The 13,107-nt window shown below is 36.0% G+C and overlaps 1 protein-coding gene and 1 non-coding gene across 2 annotated transcripts; one reads left to right on the top strand and one right to left on the bottom strand.

Moving 5' to 3' along the window:
• Window positions 1-4,432: 4,432 nt before the first annotated feature.
• Window positions 4,433-4,525, top strand: trnai-uau (transfer RNA isoleucine (anticodon UAU)). Its single transcript is given in 2 exon segments — window positions 4,433-4,470; window positions 4,490-4,525. It is a non-coding gene; the product is annotated as a tRNA-Ile (tRNA).
• A 618-nt stretch (window positions 4,526-5,143) lies between these two features.
• On the bottom strand, window positions 5,144-13,060 carry LOC137197292 (myelin and lymphocyte protein-like). The gene is made up of 4 exons (XM_067610621.1): window positions 12,836-13,060; window positions 8,040-8,207; window positions 7,777-7,902; window positions 5,144-6,774 (listed from the first exon to the last, which is right to left on the bottom strand). Exons 1-4 carry the CDS (start codon window positions 12,926-12,928, stop codon window positions 6,700-6,702), a joined length of 462 nt encoding a protein of 153 aa, XP_067466722.1. The 5' UTR covers window positions 12,929-13,060; the 3' UTR covers window positions 5,144-6,699.
• Between the last annotated feature and the right edge of the window lie 47 nt (window positions 13,061-13,107).

Here is a 13,107-nt window from a genome sequence, read left to right as displayed (position 1 = left end):
CACAAAGACACACACACAGACACACACACATGTTGACCTCCATGCCTTTCTGGGACATTATGAAGAGTTACATTCATTTCCTGGAGACTTACCCTAACCCTAACCCTAACCATAACCTTAACCACTGACCCAAAAATCAACTTTTTTCTCAGTTGAGAACACAGCTGTTGTCCCCAGTTGGACTAGCCGTCCCAAATTAACTGGTCTTTAATCTGAATTTTGTCCCCAAAAGTAGCCTATGACAGACACACACACACACGAATACACACACAGACACAGATACCCATCTCCTGTTCTCCAGCTGTATAGCAGTATATATCTCTTGATTTATTTCTCACATCTCACCGCACACCTGGCACAGCATGCACATTTTTAACATGTAAGAAAATATAAACAAGTTATTTTGGGAATTATTTTGTTTATCAGATCATCTCATGGCTTTATTTGCCTGTTCTGTTCATCATAAGCAATAAAATAGATAAATTGTGCCTATTTTAAACTAAAAATGATTTGTACATTGTAAGTTAAAGGTGGTCTAAGGTACATAAAATATCAAAGTAAGTATATATATATTATGGTTATTGATGAATAATAAGTCACTTAGCAGATACAACATTTTACTGGATGATAATTAGTGTTTTTTTCAGGGCTTGTTAATGAATTGAAACACGGGTCAAATTTGACCTGCGGACACTAAATTAGGAAGGTTAAAGACTTAATGTAATGATGTTAATTCAGTCAGAATAAACAGCTTATTATTAAATGTTAATGTCAGGAGTGTCATTTTTTCAGCTTCAGATGCATCATTTGATTTGTTATAAATGTATTAGTTAAATTGTATCTTTACATACATCTTACATGTGGGGGTAATACAAAAAATGATAATAAATAGAACAAAATAATGAAATCAGAAGTGTTACTGTCAGACAATTTTGTGAAAGCTGTCTGGTTACTACATTATTCAATATTTCTAATATAACGTTCAAATTCTTTGAAAAAAGAAAAAAAGAAAACAGTTTTATCTTAGAAAGTTTGTAACCGTCTATATGAAACGTGAGCATATTTGGGCAATACAGAGAATAATTCTTTCCAATGTGGTCAATAATAAATAATTAAGTCTTATGTTGTTGTTTTTATATCCTGTTTAGGTTGTAAAAAATATGAAATGTTTTAGTTTTAAGTTCTTTCATTTGACAAGTGACTTTTTGTATGTAATTTATTATAATTTATATTTCTTATGATATCAGTTGTTAAAAATGTAAGCTATGGCTAATATGTATAAACATCAACATCAACATAATAAAATAATTGAAAAAACACCATCACCTACTCTATAGGTTCATTTTCATCATATCACCTTCTCCTGTCTTAAGTTATGTTGCTTAAGAACTTTTATAAGACAGATTTTACACACTAAACATCACTGTGGCAAAATTTTACCCAGTTTGGTTCAATATCGCACCAATACAACATTATGTTAACTTTACTCAGTAGCAATAGTGTCACACACAACAAGCTGAAACTGCTAAAAACTGCAATAAATGTTTTGGTTCTGATACAAAATGACATTCAAGAGATACACAGGTTATTAACAATCATTAACAAACCCTGACATGTAAGTTTAAAAAGAGTAGAGTAAAATGTGTACTGACACATTCACCATGTCTTACAAACACTATCCATATATTACTATTTAGAATAAATGTTATAAGTTTCATAAAGGACTGATAAACACAGATGCTGTTCATCATAACTTATGGGTGACATAGCATCTCTATACTGTCGCTAGTAGGAAACCTTTCATCAATAAACATCAATTATCACATCACAACCAACTCTTTTAATAGCCTTAGCTGTTACCAAAGAGGCTGTTGAAGACATAACAGAAATAACAACTTTTAATAAAAACCTCAGACAGTATTTTCTAGATATATGGACTCATGTCACTGACACGTCAGGACATTGCGGTTACCTTATTTTTCTCTTAATGACGCACATTAGCTGCTAGTTAATCTAAATCTTATTCTGAACAGATAAGTTGTACTTGTAAGATATGACTCACCTTTCCTGTTACAAACATGAAGTTGATATTTGGTTTCATCATGTCCATATCTGTAAAAGCTGTTGGTTAACACCCTCAAAGTTTTGCAATGCTTGTTAAGCTGACACTCAGTCACTGCAGCAGTTTCCTGTTTTTCACCTTCTCACTGTACAGACTGTGACAAAACATGTAGGGTTGAACTTTTCCATGTACCTCATTTGTGCATCACTTTGTGATAAAAAAGTCTCCCACATGACTTAATGCAAATTTGACGTAAACTACAAGAGATACTCAAACAAAACTGGTACAGATACAAGTCTTATCTCGTCCACTTGGGCCTACTGAGCAATATTTTATACAGTGTAATATTACAGATGCTGGTCATAGGATAACTCACTCCGTAGCCTTTTAACCTATACATCTAATCAGTTATATGAAGGTATCCTTCAGGCTGGATGGAAATATGTCATGTAGCTCATATTAGTCTGTTCTGCTTGTGGCTTTTTAGATTTATTCATACGAGCAGACAATTAGGACTGTTTGTTGCTGTAAATGAGTTTTTATCCTTCAGGTTAGCCAAAACCTCTTCAGTTTTTTCATTGCAAAGCACATAAAGTGTGCAGAGTTGATAAAATTCAATCACAGTAATGCCTAAAAAGTCAGAGAGAAAACCTTAAAATACAATTTGAAAAAAAAAAGAAGCAAAATGCCTCCATGGTATTACACAACAGTAGAGTTGGGCTATATGATGATATATACAAGAAACAACCAGCAGAGATTTTGTTGATTTGTCAGTTTTAATTCACAGAGTTAGTCAAAAGCAAACATTTTCATTTTTGTCTAGAAACATATTTTTTATTGAATTTCCATGAAATTAACAATGTCTTATAAAAGTACTGTGATATAAGATTTTATCTTTATTGCCAAGCCATAGCATGCCGACCACAAAACCCCCTAAAATATAACTTACATTAAATAAAAAGAAATAAATCATACGTTGTTTAACTTTTGTGCATAAAAATATCCCACACACACAATAATAGACATACATAGTTATAAGTAGGAAAAAAGTAACATATTATAATGTGTATGAGAGGCTAAAGAAGAAGAAAGTCTATAGACTTGATATGATGATCTCCCTGTAGAAATGAGACGGAGTGGCAGCTATAATAACAGAGTGATCATGATGTTGAACAGCTCAGTTGATCAACAAATAATATCTGGTTTGCTTCTTTAATTAAAAGGGACATAACATGCACATTTCCAGGTCTATATTTCTTTTCTGGGGCTCTACAGGAATATTTTTTTTTATGACTTACAGTTCAAAAAACTCCTTATTTATCTTATACTGGCCCTTTATGCAGCTCCTCAGTTCAGCCTCTGTCTGAAACAGGCCGTTTTTAGCTCCTGTCTCTTTAAGGCCCCCCCTTTAAGGCTCCACATGATCACAGCTGATGGAGGCCACTGTCCAGTGAGAGCTTGATTCTAACTGATGCTACCTGGATGAGATGTCCCAAACTGATTTACTGCACAGTAGTTGATGCTTCATATGATGTTCACTGTCTGTGTAGATTAGTCACTGCATAAATGCCCATCTATAGATGCCTGTTTTTTGTCTAGCTGTCAACATATCCACATTTCTATTTATTTTTTGAGAAATTGAGTGTACAGACCTATTGTAAGCGCACGGTACTTATAAGACAGTACGTTGTAGAGCAATGCCGAGGTTGTGAGTTCGAGCCTCACCTGGAGCAATTCTGTGCTTTGCTGTACAGGATGGAGTTAATTTTACCTTTGCTTGTTGAGATATGCTCACCAGTTGCAGGGTTTTGTTCTTGTGCCCTCATCACCTGGTGGAAAAGTGTCAGATGTGTTTCGCAGGTGTCTGCTCGTGTATGTTTTATAAAGAATCACCAGGGTGAATCTTCGCTCCATCTCCTCATTATAAGTTGAGTTGTAGCTGAGTGATGCTCCTGATTGACCACTTGGATGTGTGTTTACGTGTGTGCATCCAGTCTACTGTTGAGTCAGTTCTCACTTTCAATAAATAATAAGCCAATGAAACTAAATTAATCAAAAAACAAAGTTTCTGTCTTCATTGCACTTTTTCACGTTTTGTTTTTATTGATACACTAACTTTTCCAACTCAGCCGGGCGTGAAATTGTTTTTGCAATGTTTCAACTTTTCATTCTTTTTTTCACTCTTTTATAAAAAGAAGAAAAAGAAATATATAAACCAGAACTGCACACTCACAACTTTTCCTGTTAGTTTTATTTTTTGTAATTGTCTCTCAGTAATGTTTATTAATTATTATTTTTATTTTGATGCTAAGCTCCCAGTGCATTAGTGTAGAAATAGCAAAAAAAAACACTGAGTTTGGAACACTGTGAGTTCCTGTGGCGCAATCGGTCAGCGTGCGGTACTTATAGACAGTACACTGTAGAGCAATGCCGAGGTTGTGAGTTCGAGCCTCCCCTGGAGCATTTTGGTACATCGCTGTTGTGTTTATCAGAGCATTCCTACATATTCCATTATTTATTGTACTGGACACACAGTCTATTATCTGTGAATTGTCATAAATAGCAAATAAATATTTCATTTAAAGATGTACTATAGAAAGTTGTCTACATACTGTGCAGAGCAAATTTGTTATCGTAACTGAATAAATGTAAAAATCAAAAGTCCTTTTTCCCAGAATAAGTCTCAAAATGTTTCTTCTGCATCCTTTGGTCTAATTATTGTTCTTCCTTCAGATGTTTCGCCAACCTGTTTTCCAAAATGTGTGTCTGCTTCTGAACGTAGCTACTGTAACATATCCAGGACTCTTATCCTGCTTATCGACCTTAAATATTGAAAAGAATGAGGTCAATATTTACCCACTTTTACTTGTGTGACTGGATTTTACACGAGATTAACAACAACACTACGCTGCACCTATTCTTACGTAACTAATTAACTAGCTGAAAATCAAAGTGGATCAGTGTGGAATGAATGAATAAAAAAATGGTAAAACTATACAAATTTCAGCCAGAGGTCTTAAACATAAAAAATGTGTTGGCATTAATTCTATATGACAAAGAAAAAAAACAATTGAGAATACGTTGGGTTTTTTTTTTTAATTCAAAAAATTAGCAATAGCACAATTTAGAAGAATTTTTACAATGAAACAGAGTGATCAGAACTAATGAACATGTTAAAGTTGAATCTCAATCAATTTCTATCAGTCTGATTTGTTTTGTGCTGTTAGAGAAAATAGCTTTAAAGATACTGTGAGTAAAGGGAAAGGTGCTGCTCTTGTAACCATTTAAGGGGCTTTGATGTCAAGCAAAAAGCAACTGCGTGGATTTGTAACAATATACTGTAACATAAGGGCAATAAAAAGGTTTTAAACTTCATTTAAACAGATGAATTTCAGTCCACCCAAATCACAAAAGACACATTTCTCACCCACCTCTGCAGTAGCCACCAATGTTCTGGCTTTATTTGACAAGGACAAGGATGAGGTTTCTGCGAGGTGAATGAATTTCATTTGTGGTGCTCAGAGACATTTGAAAAATCCAACAGAAAACTCTCTTCGAAGAAACAATATCCTGGTTTCTCTGCAGATCTTCAGACTTGAGCTGTTCATTGGATCTATCTTCTGCCCAAGAAAAAGTCCCTATGAAAACTGGGGCATATAAACGGGAGTCTATCTGCTTGGCTAGATAAGTGTATTTCCCAAAATATCAAACTATTTCTTCAACTTCATAATGCTGCATTCCCACCGACCATCCAAACAACTTCTTATTCAGTTTTATCTTGTATTTTCCATCCATTCTTTTCCATTCAATTCTTTTCTTCTTCAAAGATCATTAAGCATGTTTTAATCTCATTTTATCTCCATCAGGTGTAGAATTACCACAGATCACAGCAACATTAACATGTTCTCTGCACAACATTAACTCCGCTCACCATTTAGGTTTTTTTGTTGTTGTTTTTTCCTTTGTTAGTTACATATTTATCTTTATGGTATAGATCCAATTGATATACTGTATATGTTAAAGGCTCGGTATAGACAAGAAAAATAAAATGTAAGATTTTAATTCACGCTAGTAATAATTTTGTAGGTTTACTATTTTTCCAAGGTAATGGCGATAACAACATTTACACCTCGTTTCTCTAAAACAACTAAAAAATATGAAAACTTCTGTTACACAATAAATGATCAGTGGCTCAAAATTATATGTTGTTTTTTGTTTTGTTTTTTTAAAAAAGACTAATATGTTACTTACATTGAGCCCTTAAGTAATAAAATGACTGGATTTTTTGCTAAATCGATCATTTAGACTTTTTAAATTATGAATTTCTTGTTAATTTGTTTTAGATATCACATTTCTAGACTACAACTCTTGATTTGCCTTCATTCTTCATGTTTTTCCCTTCTTGCATACATTTTTTTATGGTGCTCCTTCATAAAGTCACAACATCAAATGTCTCAAAGGACCTAAACCTTCATTATGAATCCAGTTGTCCTGTTTATGTATAAAAGAACATTGATCATGGAACAAATGAGAACATTCATACAATCCCGCTGGACACACACACTCACACACGCACACACATACACAGGAAGCACAGTATTTCTTGGACACACAAGTCTGTGTTTCAGCATCGCTCTTCAGAAGTTTTTCCACCTGATGGCAGACAGGATGGCGTGGATGAAGTAGAGGAGCATGGCCACGTAGGCGAACACCTGAAACACACACACAAATTGACACAGAGCACAGAGACTTAGAGCCAAAATTTCCCAGAACACCAGTCGACACACCATCAAAGAATCAGTTTTTTTTATTTACTGGAAGGATTTCTCGGAAATTACACACTTTTTCTTGACTGGTTGCCTGGCAACTTCATACCCCACACCCAAGACACGTCAAGGATGCATTGAGATCAGATCGCTCAGACCACATTCGGAGGTGGTGTGGGCTGCATATGGTCATGTTCTTTTAGCAGTGTGTATGCGAATGTGTCCTGAGCCACACTGAAGGATCGCTACTCAACTGACTTCCTCTGTGTAAGCAGAAATACGCATTCATTCATGCACCAATGGCGTCATATTAAAGTGCAAATCAACAAGAAGCCACAACAACAGGCAAAATGGATTCTCGTGGATGGAATACACACGAAACACGCTGTGTGATTTTCATTTCGCCAAAGAGTTTTGATCTTGCCTGCACACCAAGGTCTTTGCAAACTTCTTCTCCTTTTAATTTCCAGCAGACTACGCTCAGGAAGTGCATTGCTGCCTCCCGCCGATTAAAAAACAACAACTCATTTGGTCTTTGCAAACAGACTTTGTTTGTGTTTATTTGCATATAGAGCGGGGAAAACGAGATCCGATCACAAGTGGTCTCTCAAAACACGTGTGGAGACGCATGTGAACAGGGCCATAGTTACAGCATGTAAAGTTTTTACATTTCTGTTTGTAAACGGGATAAACAAATGAGATACATGTTCATTAGTGAGCATAAAGGTGTGTTCAGACAGCACGTCATTCACGGCATATTTGACCATTGGACCATTTGTGTTTATTCGCCCCAAACAGCCAAAATACATTACTGTACATTAGATGTAAGTGTTATTTTGGCATTTTATCAGTTTGAACAGTTATTCAATTTAAAAAAATAAAAAAGTAAACTGTCCACAGAAATATAAAGAACATTATAAGGACTGTAAATGTTATATCAGTTCTCACCACAGCAGCGATGTCAATCTGATAGATTCTAAATGGGCCCAGGGCCTTCTTGAGGAAGGTGATGTAAGCCAGAGCCACCGCCGCGCTGAGGTAGAAGAACGCCGCCAGGCCGTGGTAAGCAAAGTCCTGAACACACACACACACACACACACACACACACACAGGCAGGCAGATTAAATACCATTACAACATGGCCACAGCACATTAGTTTCCTCTTTCTCATGTCATCTTTTCTCTCAGCTTCTCTCTCTCTCTCGCCTTACAGCGGCAGCCCAAGCAGAACTGTTCTTGTGACCCCCCGCTACAAAGATGATCATCCAGAGGAAGGTCATGACGAAGCAGAAGACAGAGACGAACATCACCCAGCCCAGAGGGTTCGCAGGGGCCACGTGGGTGGACGCCACCAGGATCCACACCAAACCACCAAATACCTGCAGAGATGGAGGGAACACGTGGACGGTAGGTATTATGATTTCTTACATCTACATTTGTTCAAACTGACATTAAAGGAGTATTGCAGTTATTTAATATTGCACTTCAATTAATTTGAGAACAGTGTGCTTTTAAGATTAATGAGCTTTGAGAGCCAAGACAGATTTTTGTGTATAAAAAACGTTCTTCCAGTTTCATCACTCACATTGTTGGCTTCAAAAATGTACAAATTTACTCAGGTTTAGGTGGAACTTTATGGGCAGAGAGGGAGACATGTCCCCCTTAAGACCCTGTTTTTTTACAAATTACATGTATATATGTATTTAAAGTTATAGTATGTCAATTTTTTCTTATATTTTTTTAGTTGAAATATGCTCCAAAATATATCTTAATATAAAGAGGTGTTGTCAAAAACTTCTGTGACCCTCATTGAACAGTCTGTCAGCAGTGCAGAGATATTCCCTTCTCAGGTTTTTTAAGCAAGCCTCGGCCCTTCTAACCAATCAGAGGAGGCCACTATGGCCTACTCGCAGAGTAGCAAGCTCCTGATATCTGCAATCTGTAACAGCCATGTCCATTATATTTAGATAAAGATAAACCTAAATAAGATTTTTTAGTTAGAAAAAAATTGAGAAAATAAGATATTTCCAATCAGCATCTTGCAGTGCCAACAGTGTTGCCCAGGAAAAGCTGCTCTGTACAAGCCCATACACTAAAGAGTCCAATCACCCAAAACCCAAAACACTTGATTCCACTAGCTTTTACTCTGTACATCTAGTTTGGTTTTAAAATGAGAAATCAAACCCTTCATTCAAGCAATCTCAATAAACAGTATGTAGACACAGGAAAAGCAACTGGAGATTTAAAATACGTCAATGAAAAGTGAAAATTAGTTCCATGAACTTGGACACCGAAACAACTGAATACAGGTGTTAAAGTTAAATCTCTTGAGCTGGAGGTACTGTATGATAAAAGCTGAATATATGAAAGATATTTTGATATTATAGAACAATGAGAACAAGTGTGATTGCTGGTGTGTGCAGTGAGTGTGAGTTAAGTAAAACATTTTCCTGTGATTGTCTGACTTTTCTGTTTCTCGCTGCTGAATTTTCTTTCTAACGAACCCCATTAAAACAAACATAGTCTGGAATTATAGTTTTACACAGACCTGATTTTTTAGAATATTACCTCAGTTCACCTTCTCTATTATCTCTCCCTATTTGTCCATCTTCAATCTCCTTTTCTTTGTCCCACTCAGACAATGAATTGACTTCCTAAGATGAACAGTGGATAATGCCCTGAAGACATGTGATCCTACCAGCAGCAGAAAGGTGTTTTGATACTTTGATACTTGGTTTCTGTTCCTTAGGGGGAATATTTTCCCCAAAATGACCTATGATCTGTGTGCATATTCTCTTACTGTAAGGCAGACATGATATTTTGAAGCTTGTGCAGATAAAATAGGTGAAGTGTGCAATGAGAATATGTTCCTCCTGAACATCAACCTTTGGCTGATTTATCTGTGAGGATAACTGGTAAAAAGACTCATCAGCGTGTTGACTCTTCCTGCTGTTTAGACATACTTCAGTACCATTATTTTGACTTAGACAGGGCTTGATAGGTCATCTGTGTTATTGATTAAACATTACCTGGATTGCATGGATACACTGGATTGATATTTACTGTTAAGTTTAAGCTCACATGTTTCTGTGTAATCCAATTAAAGTGAAGAACTGGTTTTCGAGCTACATGATGAGGCGGCCAAGAATCACAGAACCAAACTTAAAAAGAACAGTGCGCAAAAGCAAACGTAAAACTGAATTAAAATGTAAAAAATGTAAAATCAAAGACAAAAAGTCACATGAAAATTACATTTGTCTAATAATAAATTGAAAAAACAAACACCTCTCTTTACTATATATGTGTTTCTATAAGTTACTCTGCTTAGGACAGGTGATGTTTATCTTGTCAGATTAAGTATTAACCACATCCTGTATAGTCTAATCTCTCTGGAATTACTTGTGTTACATGGTGTAATACCCAACCTGACTGATACTGCAAGCATCTTAATTGGACATACGCACATAATAATAATAGTAATAATCCACGTTTGGTTTAGAATAAACTGTAGTAAACATAACAATAAGTACTCCTATGTGAAGACTTATTTTTAAACAGGCGTAGATCTGCCTGAGGCTTATTAGAAACATTTGACTCCATAGTGAAAGGACTTTTTCATCAGAAAAACACAGAAAAACTCTCCTCAGACAAAATTACTGTAAAGGTCACAGAAGTTTGAGTGCTGCACAGCAAAAAACAACCCCCCCCCCCCCCCCCCCCCCAAAAAAAAGAAAAACGAATATACAGCACTATATCTGCAGAGGGTTCGTCATACTGACGTAGTGATGATTTTACTGAGTTGTCACTTAACAAAATTAATCGTCTCTCCTGTGCATGATTTTGAAAAATTGGAAATTGAAGACACTGATGAATTTTCCGTTACTATTACTGCCAAGCAATGATGGAGAGAGTTACAGAAAAGTTTTAATTATTCGAGTCATAACATAATACCTTCATGCTATTTGTTGTGAAAAAAATAAATTTCATTATATGTGTATGCAACAGGTTGATATGATAAAGAACAGTTGAACATTTATTCAAAATACAAAAATATGACATTCCAGTCTTGCAACGTTTGTAACACACAACATCAGATAGACAGTAGACACACATCTCACTGAGCATCCATACGGTGAATCGCAAGATATTTAGGTTAAAACTGGCCTAAATGTGCTTGAAAAGATAAAAGTTTTGGCATCTAAGTTACATAAAACTGTTGTTTCAACAGCATTTCAGGGATTATATTTCAATGTCTATTTAGAAACTGTTTTGATTTGACTTCCACATCACCAACACCCCACACAGGTGTACAAATCAGCTTGAAATAGCCAGTAAGAAAGAGGAAACAGGGAGAAGAAAATTTAGAAAGGAAAGGAAGTGAAAAAGGCTCGAATAAAAAGGCCGGATGTTCTTTTGAACACATGGTCTCGGTTCAGCTGCTGGTCGCTATAAACTGTGACGAGGATGTATTGGTGTTGCAACTACATTATGCTGGTTACAAATACAATAAAAATCAGATTACCGCATTTCTCTTTCACCCACATGTATGATGATAAAAGTGCAGGGATGAATACACATAAAGTACATCTAACCGGTCAGTGTTTTTATGAGCTACGCACAGCAAGAAAAAACATGTCATATTCATTCATTTAAGTTTTTATGTCTCTATTTTCTTCCTGTGTATTTCTTCATAAATTTATATTTGATTCAAGAGAATTGTTGAAATAAAGTTACTTGAACTGCTTTTTTTTTCTTTTCTGCTTATAAACTGCAATTTTAGGGTTCAGTAACAAATTAAACGACTTTTGAAATGCAGCAAATCAACAGTTTCTCATCATATCTACAGTACATATAGCCTACTGATACTGGAAGAACTGAAGTGTAAAAACAGATAATTGCTCCGTAAAGGAACTCTGAATCAGTGGCCAACATTTAAAACACGCAAGGAAGCCTGAAAATGAGAGAGACCCTATAGATGCAGAGAAAAAACTGAGAAAACCATTGCAATACACCATCTTAATCTTTGAAACATTTGTCCGGTGGTATCTGAACTTTTGCACAAAAGCCATGAAGATAATTTGGTGCCTCTTTTTAGCCTCTGTGGTCTTTTGAACATTCAGATGTGTGCTGATCCGTCACCTGCTCTCATGCAGCTCTGAGCGGAAGCGTGTGTTGTTGCATATACACTAGGTGAAGTAGGGCACTGGTGACACAGAGCACATACTCACATCACAACCCTTCCCTTGATAAATAAAAGGCTAAAATAAACAACGTAAATGTCGACTTTATCAGACCGAAACAATTTTCTGTGTGCGGTTATTTCTCCAGCGGTCATATGAGCAGTTTCTATCTTTTGTCGTCATTCAGAGAGAAGTGTTGACCGCATTCCTTCTTAGATTAGTGGCTCAAATACAATATGAGTGAAATGTGAGATGTCAAAAGATGTGGGTGTACCCCCTCCCTCATGTGAGGTCGTCTTGCAGAAATCTCCCATTTCAACAAAATACACATTCTTATGCAGAGAGTCAATCTTACTAACTATAAATTATATAAATTTGAAATTTTACCAGCAGTAAATTCAAACAAATTCTGATATTTATGAGTTAGGAACTCATCACATCATGCTGGCACAAGTTGTAGAAATAGATTTCATATTATTTTGTGCACTTATTTCAAAAATGTCTTACATTTTGCAGGGAAAAAGTTAATTACTTGTTCATTACTCAACTGTTATATATACTGTTGATGCAAAACAGCATTAATGTGTCACCTGGAATGAAATGATTTTTTTTCTTTTTGAGATATCCATCATTGAAAGAAAAGCATTTATTTGTTGCATTATTTGTTGTACTTTAAAACAAGTTTCTCTAAATAATAATCTTTTTAAAAAAAATACTGTCTGCAGAGTTTAATAGAGTACAATTAAAATTATACACCACATTGGAAAGAATCATCTCATAACTGAATTCAAGGTCAGCTGCTTTGTCGTCTGGCATTGTCCACTCACCAGTTCAGGCAGGTAAAATATATCCGGGGCTGTGGTGCATATTCCCAGTCCGCTGGGCAGGCTCCCCATAGGCTGAGCAGTAGTTGCAGCCATCTCTGCCTGTTCCTTCTCCCGGTGCCGAGTAAACAGCGAGCGACCTGCCCTCTTCTCTGAACTAACGGAGCAGTAGCAGGTGTAACTGACCCTTATAGGAAAGATAAGTTTGCAGTCAAACCTGTTCGGCTATTGTGGGTGAGAAATCCCTTCCCACAGCAGCTCCTTGCATTGGTACA

Source organism: Thunnus thynnus, chromosome 14 (assembly GCF_963924715.1).
Source record: "Thunnus thynnus chromosome 14, fThuThy2.1, whole genome shotgun sequence".
Taxonomy (NCBI): Eukaryota; Metazoa; Chordata; class Actinopteri; order Scombriformes; family Scombridae; genus Thunnus; species Thunnus thynnus.
Note: the sequence above shows the minus strand (reverse complement) of the source record. Positions and strands in the feature narration are given on the sequence as shown.